At 35.8% G+C, this 14,928-nt stretch overlaps 1 protein-coding gene across 1 annotated transcript in view; it reads right to left on the reverse strand.

Annotated features, from left to right (window-relative positions):
• LOC106870643 (cullin-4A) overlaps window positions 1-14,928 on the reverse strand; it is a 53,004-nt gene that overhangs the window by 25,507 nt on the left and 12,569 nt on the right. The window contains exon 2 of the mRNA XM_089365833.1: window positions 4,575-4,795. Within this exon, the coding sequence (XP_089221959.1) occupies window positions 4,575-4,795 (221 nt within the window). The remainder of the gene's footprint in view (window positions 1-4,574; window positions 4,796-14,928) is intronic.

Genomic DNA, 14,928 nt, shown 5'->3' on the forward strand with positions numbered 1-14,928 from the left:
ATCCTTACTAAGTGACAGGACACTGTATGTCTATGCCCTATTTTCTTTACATGCTTCAGTTAACAGTTTAATGGATATTTTCAAGTTGTCAATGATGATGGGCTTTTAAAGATGTGTTGTCAGGATATATATAAAAAAATCTTTGGAGCTTGCATCAGTGAGTAGTTTATCCAAACCAATTCTTACACGAGAAATTCCATGAAGATAAGGAAAAGAATGTGAGTGTATAGACACAAATGTACATATCTGTGTGTGTACACAGACACACATGTGCATGTCTGTATATATCTGCACATTATATTATGCTCTTTTCCATGCTAGCATGAGTTAAATAGGTCATCACAGACCAAGTCTGTGAGTTAGATGAGTTAGAAGACCAAATCTTACAGAAACATTACATTTTTGATGTGTTTTCTATGGCTGAATGCTGTTGCTGTCAACAAAACCTTACAGAGTATTCTAGGTGCATTTTATTGTAGCACCAACAGTAAAGAGGTTGTCATGTTCTCAGCAAGACTAAAGGGTTCTCATGACCCTACATCATATCCACTCTTTTGTCAACCACTTTTACAAAGTGCATATACTAGATGCATAGGGCACCATCATTAGTGGGGTTGCCTTGCACCCTTTAAGACTATAGGGTCCCAATATGCAGAAGTACTAAGTAGAGTGCTCACTACTCTATGAGCCATTTGTTAAAAGCATAGACTGAGGAGGTGAATAGCAAAGCAATTGAAGATATGAGAGACCAGATGGGTGGTTGGAGGGAGTGAGTATATGATGGTAAAAACAGTGACAGAGTCAAGCGGCGGAGTGTATAACAGAAAGTGAGGAGGTAGTAGGGCAAGCCAACTTTAGTTAAACCAGTAGCATTATGTAGTAGGTAGACAGAGGGGGTACGAGAGATAGGACAGGCAGAAGATTCAGACTTTTCTATTGGATTAGAGACCCAAAATGTAGCTGTCCCCTAGTTTCACCATCACTGCCAGTTTTTAATGCTTTTACATTTTTCTTGTCTATATCACCATGTTTACAAAGAGAGGTGGGTTTTCTCCAACAGTGAACACAAAATCTACCTTTTCTCTTAGCCAGGCTATGATTTCACTATTTATACACACATATATAGATATCCATACACAAACACACACACATGACAAGCTTCCATTTTCTGTCTATCAAATTTCATTTACAAGACATTGGTCAACTTGGTACTCGAGTAGAAGACACCAGTCCATACACCAAAACAAATTCTCAGCTATGTAGCTCCAAAGCAAACTTCTAAACGGCACAGCCATGCCTGCACCTACATTTTGGCATATCCATGTGTATATACATATGCTAGCATGGAAGACGGACATTAAACGATGATGATGATGATGATATATGCACACACACACACACACACATGGCACCATGTAAAAAGCATTCAGTCCACTCTGGAAGGTGGTTGGTGTTCAGAAGGGCATCCAGCTGTAAAAACCCTGCTAAAACAGACAGTGAAGCCTAATTCAGTCTTCTGCCTAGCCAGCCCTTGTCAAACCATCCAACTTATGCCACCATGGAAAACGGACAGTTTAAATGATGATGATGATGATGATGATCACACACATCCATACATATACACACAAACGTGTGTGCGTAATGTATATCTCATTTGGCTTTGACAACATCCTCTGGGTTACTCATTCTATTCTAATTCGTTGATAGACTATTTCCAATGGTAAATCAGTCACTTTCAAGTTGACAGTTCCTAGGTTTCTTTGAAAGGCACATTCTGTCATCCATCTTGATCTGGTGCAAAGGTACAACCGTGCCACCTACCTGTATTTCAAGGTTTCAAGGAAGCTCATTATTGGTAATTCACATTGTATTGTCTTACATTTTCTTTTGATCTTTTGGCATTATTACAAAATCAGCCACATGTATAAAATGACTGAAACTTATCTCTGAGATTATTCCAATTCTAACAGTTATATGTTATTAAGCATTCTCACATTCCACAAAATGAGAAATGTTGTCAGGATATTCTTAACATCCTGCCTAGGACTGAGGGCCACTGTTAAACTGTACAGCCACTGAAACTAATAGGCTAAAAATGTACTTGGGTACTTGCTAAAAACTTCTCAAGAGAGAGAACATTCAAAGCGGTCTCCATTATGAATCCTAATTTTTACTCACAACACACTGCTAAAACATTCAGTTCCTTGCCTTGAAACTGCCATGGACTGCCACTTCTAGATACTCAGACAACTGTTGATGCTCAGTACTCATAATTCTGGGTTGGTGCCTGGTGTTCTAGGAGTGACAACTGGGATTAAGGCACTCCTTAATTTTTGCTAAAGCATGTCTCTAGAACCCACTTCATGCCTAGGCTATGTTCACTCCAATAGTCAGCAGTGAGTCAGTCGGTAAATCCTTTGTGATGGTTGACAATTAACAGCAAGACGAGCTGTTATGGATCACACTATCCCAAAGTGTGTATGCAAGTGACTAGAGGCCAAATGTGAACTTGTATTTTCGCTGAAACTCCGAACATGAACTCTACATCTCACTGGTTACTACACCCATGGCAACCACACAATTCAATGAAGTCAGCATCCATGAGGAACATGGTGAACTTGTTGGTCAAAGCTAGCTCAACTCAACTTGGGTGAATGCCACCACAAGTACAAATATTATTGAAGCAATAGGAAGAGACTAAAATGGTCCAGTCATATAAAGAAGGTTACCTAATAATTGTTGGCATTCATCCAAACACATGACCAATGTGACAGACCACCTAATGGATGGGTCTTTCAGATCCATGACGATACAGAGTTACCATATAAAACAATGGAAGTCAGAGGACCCATTTGAAGTGGGTGGTGATAGTCCAGCTAACAGGAGAGGGTGAGTGTTTAGACAAGTGATTAACCCTTTTGTTACCAACCTGGCTGAAACCGGCTCTGGCTCTCAGTACAAATGTCTTGTTTTCATAAGTTTTGAATTAAAATCTTCCATCAAACCTTAGTCACAATTAATGCTCCTAACACCAGCTTAATGATAACAGAGTTATTTTACTAAATTTTTTGTTATATTTAAGGTAATTGAAAGAGACAGAGAGCATCTCAAAATAAATACAGTAACGAAAGGGTTAAGACACATGTGTTGTGCGTGTGTATACACACATACATCGGTAGAAACACAATGCCATCAATTGATATGCAATGTCATATATTTTCAGTATTGACTATAAATGACTCATCTCTTCACTTGAAGGCCTTGAACTTTAAAAGGACTTTTGCTGCGTTGGAATTAACAATAAATGCACCAAGCTCTCTCTCTGTAACTATGGATGGTAATAAGAAAGTTATCAATTAAAAAGGAAAAGAAAATTCAAATAACAACATTGTAACTGGAATCATTCAAACATGTTGGGTGGGCCAGCATAGGGTACACATAGGGTATTAGCAAAGAAAGCCTGAGGAAGGTTTCAAATATATCTAACTCATACTAGCATGTTTTATACATGTCTCAGCACACTAATTTCAAGCAGACGCATACACATGAGTGAGATAAATATGAAGCGTGGTTACTGCTAACTAAAAACACACACCCACATCACACTTTTCAGCTGAATATTTATATGAAACTCCTAATGTGAGAGATACTATGTCCTCCAAGTACAGCTGTTATTGCATGGTTGAGTGGTTAATTGTTGAAAAGCAACTTAACCCAATTGTCAAACATGTGAAATCATCTGGACTAAGCAAGTCAATTATTAATGTTGCTAGCCAAGCAAGAAATATTGTTTTGTGTGATAGGAACTAAATACAGTGAGTCAGCTTGGCATTTATGCAACAAGAAGAATGCCTTGTTATAAAGATTTAATGTGTGTGTGTGTGTGTGTGTGTGTGTGTGTGTATGTAGATGTCTGTGTCCACATCTCTACTCCCAGTACTTCCAGCCCAAAACCTTGGTCCTCTGGAATACCCTCCCACCTGCACAATTTGCAACTGTTTACAAGGGACCTTAACCATGTCAAACTCACAAGCTTGTGAATGTCATGGAGATGGTTATTTCCCATAACTCCTCCAAACCAAACTAATAAAGAACAAAAAGTGTGTGTGCTCATGTACACAGAAGTTCACATACATATTAAATCCACATCACAACAGCAACGAGGGAACCACTACAAGATCACGCAACCTCCAAAAACAAGAAAAAAAATAGCAGCCAAATCTCCCTCAAACAATACTGCCTTAAAAAATAATACACAATGGATAATTTAGTCCAATGCATGGGGGAAAAAAATACCCAAAAAACAAAAAAGATAAGACAACCATGGCTGAATGATAAAATTGCTTGGTCAAAGCTAAGCAAACACTTTTCAGTCAGAGAAGGATGTCTCCATTCAGTGCTTCACATTTCACTGCACTCAGTGTCTCCCTTCAGTACATGTCCCATTTACATTCACTATTACAGAGCACCCAGACAGTCTAACAAAAGAACAAAGATAGACAGACAGCACCAACATAAACAAACAAAAATGACAATAATGAATTTCATGAATCAAAAAAAAAAAAAAAAGGATATCCTAAAAACTGTTGTAGATTAGATTGCACATGGCTTTCACAGACATGTTTTAACTGTTCATAAATTGTAGCAGACATTTTGTGAGAACACAAATTTTCAACTGCCTGATAAAGTTCTTCCAAACAGGATTTTATGGAGTGGCTGTTGTGGATGGCTTCGACAGCCTCTTTCAATTTCTGCCATGTGTCTTGCTGGTAATTCTCCGGCAACTTGGGTTTATCTGAAAATACAAAGGACCGTATGTAGAACCACAAGTTTATTTCAAGTTTCACACTCACCATCATAATTTAAAGATAAACAAATGTAAATGTAGAGGAAAGTTTTGTTTAAACTCAGATCAGCCTAAATAAGAAAGTCTTAAGATTAGAAGCATTCCAACTGTAGCCATCCCATCTTGTATTCAGGCACTGTACCTCAAGCCTGTTCTTCCTATTTTCAAGAGGATACAGTGCGATTTGAAGGAGATTTAGTTGCTATTTCTAGCAGGACAAGCTCTTGCACAAAAGTTTTTTCAAGCAAGTACTTGTCCTGCACTTCTATTGATTCAGAGAGCAAGGTTTTAGGTCGATGTGTTCACTTCAACAAATTGATTCTATTAAAAAGAACATATCCTCAATGTTCACATTGGTGATTCATGCAAATTTGGGTATTTGCATATGAATTGTTGGAGAACATTTCAAAAAAGTTTCTTTCTGTGACTCGATGCATGCAGCCTCAGTTAATGACTAGCTGTACTGACGGGAGAAAGAAGTGGCATTTATTTTCAACAAACCTAACAAAAATAAAGTCAAGTACTATGAAAAGCCTAAATATATAAATACGATAGCTGTTACAAGGCTTTAAATTATAACTGTAATTAAATCTGACACAATGCCATGTAGGTTTATTCCTAACATACACAAGAATTTATAATAGTGGCAACTTCAACACAATTCCATGACACATTTTCAACTCTCACTTGTGTCTTGTATTGTTTAAAATCAATAAAAGCTATGAACATCCAAATTTTCCATTTTCTCCCTCTCCAGGTCAATAGAATTAATAACCCTGATTACAAATTATCCACCAGAAAATACCTACATTTAATGAATATTCATTTCCTGAATAAGACAAATAGTTTACATACAGATACAAAGAAAAATAGGGTCTTTTTTTCTGTTGCATTTGTTTTTACGATAATCCTTTCAACTAGAAGCACAAGGCCTGAAACTTGGTGGGGATGGGCTAATCGATTTCATCGACTCCAGTGTTCATCTGATACTTATTTTATAGACCCCCACCCCCGTGAAAGGAAGAAAGGAAAAAAGATAAAACAGTAAATGAAGATGCAGATTCAAGGGAGATAATCACAGCAGGTTGTCTTACGTAAGAAAGGCATTGACTGAGTGACATTGAAGAGTCACCAGTTAACAACGTGACAATTAGTAATCATATTTGACTATCCCCAATATTGTACTGATTAATTGAATAAAATAATTTAACATCAGGCTGCACACGCATGCAGACGTGTGTATCTAACAGGTAGGTGTAACAACAACAGAGGTTCTGTGGTTAACATGAAAATCAAGGTCAAATCAATATGTCAAACTAGGATTAAATAAACAATCTAAAGAAAAAAAAAAAAGGAAAATGGTGGGGAGTGCACAGTTTAAGAGCAAGTTGTCTTATTGTGAAATGTCTGTTCATATTTACTAGCTTAACAACCTTGAATATAAACCTGAGCAGCCTTGAGTGTGACCTCTGAAAATTTTAAGTATGAACCTTGGCAGTCTTGATTGTAAGAATTGTCTGTCACAGAATTACAGTTAAGCTACAACATTAAACACTAAACTACATTTTTCTTACTCTCAGGAAAACTGGTAACAAAAGAAGTATTCCATCCTTAACACCAGTGCCACCACTATTCCAAAGTTGACATATTTCAATTTATGACCATGGATAAAATCATTGTATCATGGCCCTACAAACTCATCGCCTGCCTTTAAGAAATGTATCCAGCTCAAGGAATATCACAGCTACTGAATATTGTGATAAAGTTGGAACATTTTATAAAATATTTTATCTTTTACTGTTTCAATCATTGGATTGTAATCATACTGGGACCTCCTTGAAGGGTTTAGACTAGGGGTTCTCAACTGGGGTCCACATAAAATTTTGTAGGGAGCACACAACAAAATAGTAAATTGGAGATCCACAATAGTATTTTAAGAGCCTTTGAAAAAAATTTTGCTTTCAATGTATGTATTGGTATGTATTTCAAGAAACAGATAGGTTTCTTTCTCTAACATTTTATTTGGTTCAACCCACGGGATTTTGAAACAAGTTTCTATAAAACTAATTTTTAAACAACAAATGACCAAGAGGGTTAACCAAAACAAAATAATAATCAAAGGGGTCCATAGATTAAAAAATGGTTGAGAAACACTAGTTTAGACAAACAGTACCACAGTACTTTTTTTTTTTAAAGTCAATTGCTAAGTTACAAGGAATTAAACAAACCAACACTAGTTGTCAAATGATGGATGGGAGGGGGGGGGGGTTCATAAAAGACACACACACATATTCAACAGGCTTCCATACAGTTTCTATCTATCAAATTCATTAGCCTAGAACTATAGCAGAGGACACTTGCTCAGGGTGCCACGCAGTGGGACTGAACCCAAAAACAAGTGATTGCAAAGCAAGTTTTTCGACCACATAGCCATGTCTGCATTTTATACATTATATTAGCAGTGTTGAATTATGTGAGACAAAGTGTTTGGATTAATTTGGACACTCCTGGCAATAAAATCTATTTATTCTCTACATCTTCATTTCACTACAGTAAAGTATTATACAGATCTGAGAGAGAGACACACAGACAGAGATAGGAGTTGGAATGTCATTGGTCACAGGTGTGTAAAACTACAATAATAGATGCCAATACTTTTCAGTCACAACACGGCTTCATTTACTTGGCTACTATTTAACAACTTGAATAAAAAAAACAAACAGTTACCAAATTAAAGATAATCAAAAACATTATAGCAATTAGCTATATATCCACTAGCAATTGATGAAGTAAATATCAATAATATATTTAGATTGCAGTGATTGTCCAACCCGCCAGAAATAGCAGCCAAACTTCCTTTACATTGTACCTTAGTTTTAAAAAGTATATATTATATATAATGAAGTCCTAGATGGTGCCTGAATAAAGGATGGCATGTTGACAGTGGAAACACTTTTAATCATAGGTCTGCTCGACCAGATGCTGAGCTGCAGTTAAACAACAATAATCAAGTTGATAACGAAGGTAATGAGAGAGAGAGAGAGAGAGAGAGATAGAGAGAGAGAGAGAGATGCATTTGAACTAGGTGCTAAATCCATAGAACCCAAGCTATTTGGAAGGAGAGTTTTATACTGTAATACATTGCAGTAAGCATGGCTGTGTGGTAAGAAGCTTGCTTCCCAACCACATGGTTCTGAGTTCAGTCCCATTGTGTAGCACCTTGAGCAAATGTCTTCTACTACAGATTTGGGCCAACCAAATCCTTGGATTTGGTAAACAGAAAGTGAAAAGAAGCCTGATGTGTGTATGTGACTACCACTTGACACCTGGTGTTGGCTTGTTTATATCCCTGACTTAGCAGTTAAGAGACCAATAAAACAAGTGCCAGGCTTTAAAAAAAGTACTGGAATTTGTGCATTCAACTAAAATCTCTTCAAAGTGGTGCCCCAGCATGGCCACAGTCTAATGACAGTGTGACACATCTAAGTAAATATAACTCGAAGAACCCTCCCTCCCTTGCCCAGACATATGACCTGGTAATAAAATACCTACAACCAAACAATAATTACTAGAGTGTCATAATCTAACAAAAAAAAAAAAAAAAAAAAAAAAAAAGTAAAGAAGCTTAACAAATATCTATAAACACAATCTATACTTTATCATAATCTTGCTCAGTTGCTTGACAACAGTAATAAAATTTCTGTTTCACATCTAGAGTGGCTCTCACTGCTCAGCATTATTAATAAATTTGTTATCATACTACTTAATTTCGAATGATCGTGAAAACCTCACCGTCAATTAACTCTAAATATACTTATTTCCGGATCTTTTCTGTAGATGTCACAGTTTTCTATTTTTTTCTTCTTCTTTTAATTGCATTCCAATTGTTTTCAAATTTGGTGTACCGATTCAGTTTTGTAGATTAATTATGAAAATGAAATTCATTTTTGCCACAAATTGATAAATAAAAAGTTAATAGCTTTTAAAGTTTTGCAAATTTCAGGTAATTTTAGCCAATCAAAAGTCAGACACATTGATGCCTGTTTCCATAGTAATAAACAAAGCTGTAGTCTGCTTAAACTACCACATGCATTTTCTTTGAGAGGGCCTATTTTCTAGACCTTCATGTTATTTTTCACCTTCGTTGTTTTGAGAAACATATTTTCAATTGCTGTTCTGTCACTACCTCATTTTCATAATTCTGGACTGTGTTTTTTTCTGAACCTTTTCAACCTAAAAACAAGTATGATTGCAGCTATCTAATTTCACCTTTCAAGTATGATGGGGAAAGTGAAAACCAAAGTTTCTTACTTTCAAAAGAAAGGTGTTATCCCTAAAAGAAAACTGCGTAAAGAGAGACTCACCACCGCATGTATGTTCTTTTAGCCTATGTAATTTCCTTGACAATGAGCCAAACCTTAAACCCATGCATCTAGAAATGTTTGCTTGTATTATCTTTTAATAATTTGGATATTTGTATACAAAATAAAGTTAATGCTTTTACAAGAATACATGATAGCAACAGTAAATGCTAAATGTGTATAGTATTTATTTTGCAGCTAAACAAAAATCTACTAGCAGAGTTAATATGTCTTATGTAATTACAAACTTGTATTTGCAGTCAGTAGTCATAGGTTTAGTTCAATATTTCAAACTCACAGACCTACTGAAGCTATTTATGTAAACGTACATATTTGCAACAACAGCAAGCCAAAAAGTCAGCTTTGTTGTTGAATAGCAGAGGCAGTGAAGTAGGTGATCAAACAGTTGGAAACAAGCACATTTATTCCAATTTTGGGAAAAAATGGAGTGTAAAAGAAAAACAAAATATCATGTCAGTAAAAAAAAAAAAAACTATTATTTCTATCAATTCACTGTCCTTAAAGTCATTTACACAAGAATCACTATCTTATAGACAGAGAGGAGTGAAAGGAAGCCTTTATATGGTCGTTTGACCTGCTAGAAATAGCAGCCAGATTTCCTTTGAATTACAAACGCGCAATAAAAGGATGTATTAGATAATGTAGAGCTATATACATTATACACTGAAATAAAATGCATTGTCAAGGCTGAAACACTTTTGATCATAGGTCTACTGAATCAAGGTAGACTTATGCCTAAACAACAAGAATGGACAGAAAGGAGGCTGGTATTACAGAGAACAAAATTGTTTGGAAAGCTTTTTCTGTATCATGCACAATTACAGAATGAAGTTTTGATTTTGGTTCAAGTAGAAAATTGATAAAATTAGTACAAATACTGGATACACTGAAGATGATGCACCCAGCTGTGCTCTTCTTCTTGTGATTCCCTAATTAAAGCAAATAATATCCTCCTCATTCATCATCAAAAACAACCCTAATGTTACAGTGAAACTGTCAATCTACAAAAGGCACAAAGGTACTTAACTACTTGCACAACTAATTCGCTATTTGCATTTATCATCCATATAACCACCTTCCTCCCATCCCCTGGCTGTGCTGACCTGAGGAGAAAAACAGGAGGCAGCTGGTAAGAGAAGGCATTAGAAGTGACAATAGAATGTGTCCAGCAGAGAAATAGTCTACAGACACTTTCTATTGTTACAACTAGCTGACAGCTCTAACAACCTCTAATAACACTGCAGGAGTAAGACGGAGCATGAAACGGATGATAGGTAGGAGAGGGGAAGTGCAGTGTTGCAGTTGTCATTAGAATATCTCATGGTTCTCTAAAATTGGGCATGAAAAGAAAATGTAAGTCACATAAGAAAACAAACAAGGACGACTAAAAAAAAGTATACGTATCAAAATAAGGAATTCATAGAAGTGAATTGTTTAATAAACAATTACTTCATCAAATTTTGTATCGTTTCAAATCATTAAGAGGCTATGACATTTTAAGTAATAAGAGGTAATTTTCTCTCCCCATCCTCACTAAAAGATACCAATTGTGAAAAGAATAGAAGACTAATTGAGCTAACACTGATTTACTGACCATACTGACAAAGAAATTAGTCAATAGTTTTTGTAGTCATACATTCCAAATAACATAACACTGAATAATGATGTACAAAAGTGTTCTACAATTTTTATTTTCTGAGTCCCACAGACCTTAAAATATATCGATACTGAATGTCCATTCTGTAAAATTGTCTTGTACATTGTGGCTGGTCTTGAGCATAGTAAGCCCTTGGTTTTGTGAATTAGAAACCAAGAACCCTTTCTGTTTCAATAGTTGTCACAATGAATATAAAATGTTCATTTCTTGCACATTAGTTGCAGAACACAACAAATTCATAGCTTAAACCACCACACATAAACATAAAAGAACAATGCCAGAAAAATCATTCTTTGAGATTAACTGACTTCATATAGCCAAAACAGGCTAATTACTTCTGTTCCTACATTCCAAGTTCAAATCCCACTGCATTTCATTCCTTCAAGGTAGAGATACCAGTCATATAGCCAAAACAGCACTTCTTCACAACAGAACAACTAAACCTTTATCCAAAACACAAATATGCCTCACTGACAAATACATACAGTTTAGGCACCATCTATCTCCATGCAATACAAGCACTAGAAATCTTGACCTAAATACCTCACAAAAGATTAAAGAATAGCAAGATAAAACACCCAACTGCACCAAATGCTGACTTTATAAAATTACAACTGACACAAGTCACAGAATAGTGACTTGGTGGCAGACTGTTTACAAGATATGTGAAATTCAGAAAAAGATCAAAACTACCTATATAGATATACACAGGCAAAAATGTTAGATAGCATGTATTGAGCACTAAAGAAAAAAAAAAAAAAAGAAAACCTGTAATTCTCATATCCCAAATATATTCAACTTTATTTGAATGATTACAGAAGCAACAAGCTAATCTATCAAAGTTAATGGAATAAAACAAAAGTGAATTTAGCTTCTTGGAAATGTGGAGAAATACTTCAATTCCTTAAGAAAAGTAGCCTTTCAAAGGTGAACAGTTGATTTTATTGCATAGTCATAGGTCAGTCCCAGCTAAGTAGATCTATGATGAAAAAAAACCCCTCTTCCCTCAAATTATTGTAAGGCTACATTATCCAATGTATCCTTCATTGTCTCAAAAGAAGTAGTGGTAACATTACTCCAGCCACACACCTTCCTACTCTCTGGAAGTGGACAAACAACAATTGTGGTTGAGCTTACAGTACCCTGGGAGGACAGAGTTGACATTTCTCACCAACTAAAGAAAACCAAATATCAGGACTTGATTAATGAGGTTTTTCCTCAAACAATAGCATGCTAGATTGGTGTGGAACGCAACTGACCGTAAAAAAAGGCACCAAGAAAAAAGACATGGCAGCTGAAACCAGCTCAAGGTGATTGTGATTGGCAAGAGAGCTCAAGGTTGAGGTTGACACAGGTGAAACCCTTCTGCAGGCAAAAAGTAACGTAGCCCTTGCTGCCTGTTCAGGCAAAATCCTTGTAACCCAGAGACACCTGCTGATGATACAGAAGGGTTTTTGATACAACAATGAATTAAGAAATTCCGATACCTCTGAGTAGTTCCTACACTTTCTGTGTGGTGTAAAGCATCTCCAACATTTATTTCACTTATAAAGTAAAAAAGGATACTCTGGATGATTACAGGTAAGTTCACCACAAATTTACCGAGAAAATATATCCATAGTATCTCACCACTAATAGTTGTTAAAATCTATTTTATTGAAAAAAGAAAAAAAAAAAGGTTAAACTGATGATGGTGAACTTAACAAATATGGCCCTGGTCACCATATTTTGAATAAGATTCTCAACACTTTTTATAAACAAAACACTGATGATGGTAATGACACTAACTATTTCAGTATTGATTACTTTCAAGAATCACATCAGGTTGAAACTGAACCCATGACAGAATGTGTGCAATATAAATATTTTCAAAATTACTAGAATTCATTGTATGAAAGAGACTCATTTCCTTTGACAAGTTTCAGATTTCATATCAAATTTCTGATGTAATTCTTTGGGCTCTCTAACACAAGAATCTATCTCTGATGTGCTGAATTCCACTTCATCACAATACAACACTATCTCTCCAATAACATAAACATACCAAAAGAACCGATAGAAGAAACAATAACACTATTAGTCTGTTTGAACAGAGCTGAGCAGAACAATGAGAAAACCACCATCTTTTGTGACACTCTTTGCTTTCAGCTTTATCTCTCTGCAATCAACAACAAGACTATTTTAATTCATCTTCAAAAAGGGCAGAAGCAGATATTTAACATTTGTCAGTTACCCAAGAGCTTCAAACCTATCTCTCACTCAGGGATTTACATTCAAGCACAGTAATCATGAGTGACGAGATTAATGACATAACTACATAGTGGGAAATTAAACAGTGGAAGTACAAAAGTAAAGAACATCTCTTTGAGTAGAGTACTGGTCTCTCAACAGATACCACTCATAACTAGATTGCTTACTTCATGTTCGTTTAGTGGTTTCAGTCATTAGAGTGTGGCAACACATGCTTATAGTTGATTACATTCACCCAGTACTTATTTTATCATGCTCACAAGGATGAAAGGCAAAGTGGACCTAGACAGGATTTGAACTCAAAATGCAACTAAATGCCACAAAGTATTTTGTCCCATGTGTTACTGATTCTGTCATTCACTCATCAATAAAAATGATTTTAAAACTGTTTTAATCCAAACATATTCCCAGAAACATATTACCAAACAAACTATATGGAGAGAGAGAGAGGTCAGTATAGTATGCTGGACCAGAAAACTAAGTAGAATACATTAAGCAGCACTCTAGCCACAGTGTTCCATACACTGGCACTCCGTCAGTTATGAAGATGAGGGTATCAGTTGATCCAATCAATGGAACAGCCTGATTGTGAAATTAACGTGCAAGTGGCTGAGAACTCCACAGATACATGTACCCTTAATGTAGTTCCGGGGGAGATTCAGCATGACACAAAGTGTAACAAGGCTGGCCCTTTAGAATACAGGTACTACGCATATTTGCCAGCTAAGTGGGCTGCAGCAACATGAAATAAAGGGTCTTGCTCAAGGACACGTGTTGCCAGGAATTGAACTCATGACCTTATGATCATGAGCTGAATACCCTAACCACTAAGCCACGCACCTTTATGCATCATAATAGCTGGTTCAAATTTCAGCACTACAAAATGAAGCAGATCTTAGAAAAGAGGCAACAGATATGGTTTGTTTGCAAAAAAAAAAAAAAAGGAAAATAGTTTAAACTAGGATGACAGAAAGTGAATCAATGAATCAAATAAAATTAAGACAAGATAGAAATGAGCCAAAAAGTAGGTAGTGATTTCAATAGGGGCTGCTTGGCCTACTAGAAATAGGTTAATTTCTTCAAATCACACTCTACTATCTTTAAAAATAAAGGAAGGACAACTGGGTTGAGACTGAGGAACAACATGAAACAAAACAGAGACTATATTTCAATTAGATTACACAACTGGGGAATACAATGGAAACATTTGATGCAGCCACTGTAACTAGAGCTTGTTTGTGAATAAACACAATAAAACATCACATCCACTTGAAACAAACTGCAAAGAATCAGCTGTCAGAACCATTTGATAATGTCCCATAAAATATTTTAACAATACAAGCATTAATATCAGAATTAGTTTTGTTTTTTTGTTTTTTTAGTTTTTTTTAAAAATAAGGTAATAAAATCAAAAACTAGAACCAAAAAATAGAGTACATACAACAAAACCAAAAAAATATATGAAATGAGATGAACTGTTAAAAAAAAAAAAACAACTCAAAATTGAAACCAGTGTTTGCAAATGAGTATTTCACATATACAAGGTTCAGGTGTGTCTGTGTGGTAAGAAGCTTACTTCCCAACCACATGGTTCTGGGTTCAGTCCTACTGCATGGCACTTTGAGCAAGTGTCTTCTACTATAACCTTGTGAGTGGATTTGATAGATGGAAACTGAAAGAAGCCTGTCGTGTGTGTGTGTGTATGTCCTCTCCACCACTGCTAGTATGTTTACATTCTTGTAATTTAGCAATTTAGCTTAAGAGACCAATAGAATAAAAAAGAAATAAGTACT

Source organism: Octopus bimaculoides, chromosome 18 (assembly GCF_046866305.1).
Source record: "Octopus bimaculoides isolate indiv1 chromosome 18, ASM4686630v1, whole genome shotgun sequence".
NCBI lineage: Eukaryota > Metazoa > Mollusca > Cephalopoda > Octopoda > Octopodidae > Octopus > Octopus bimaculoides.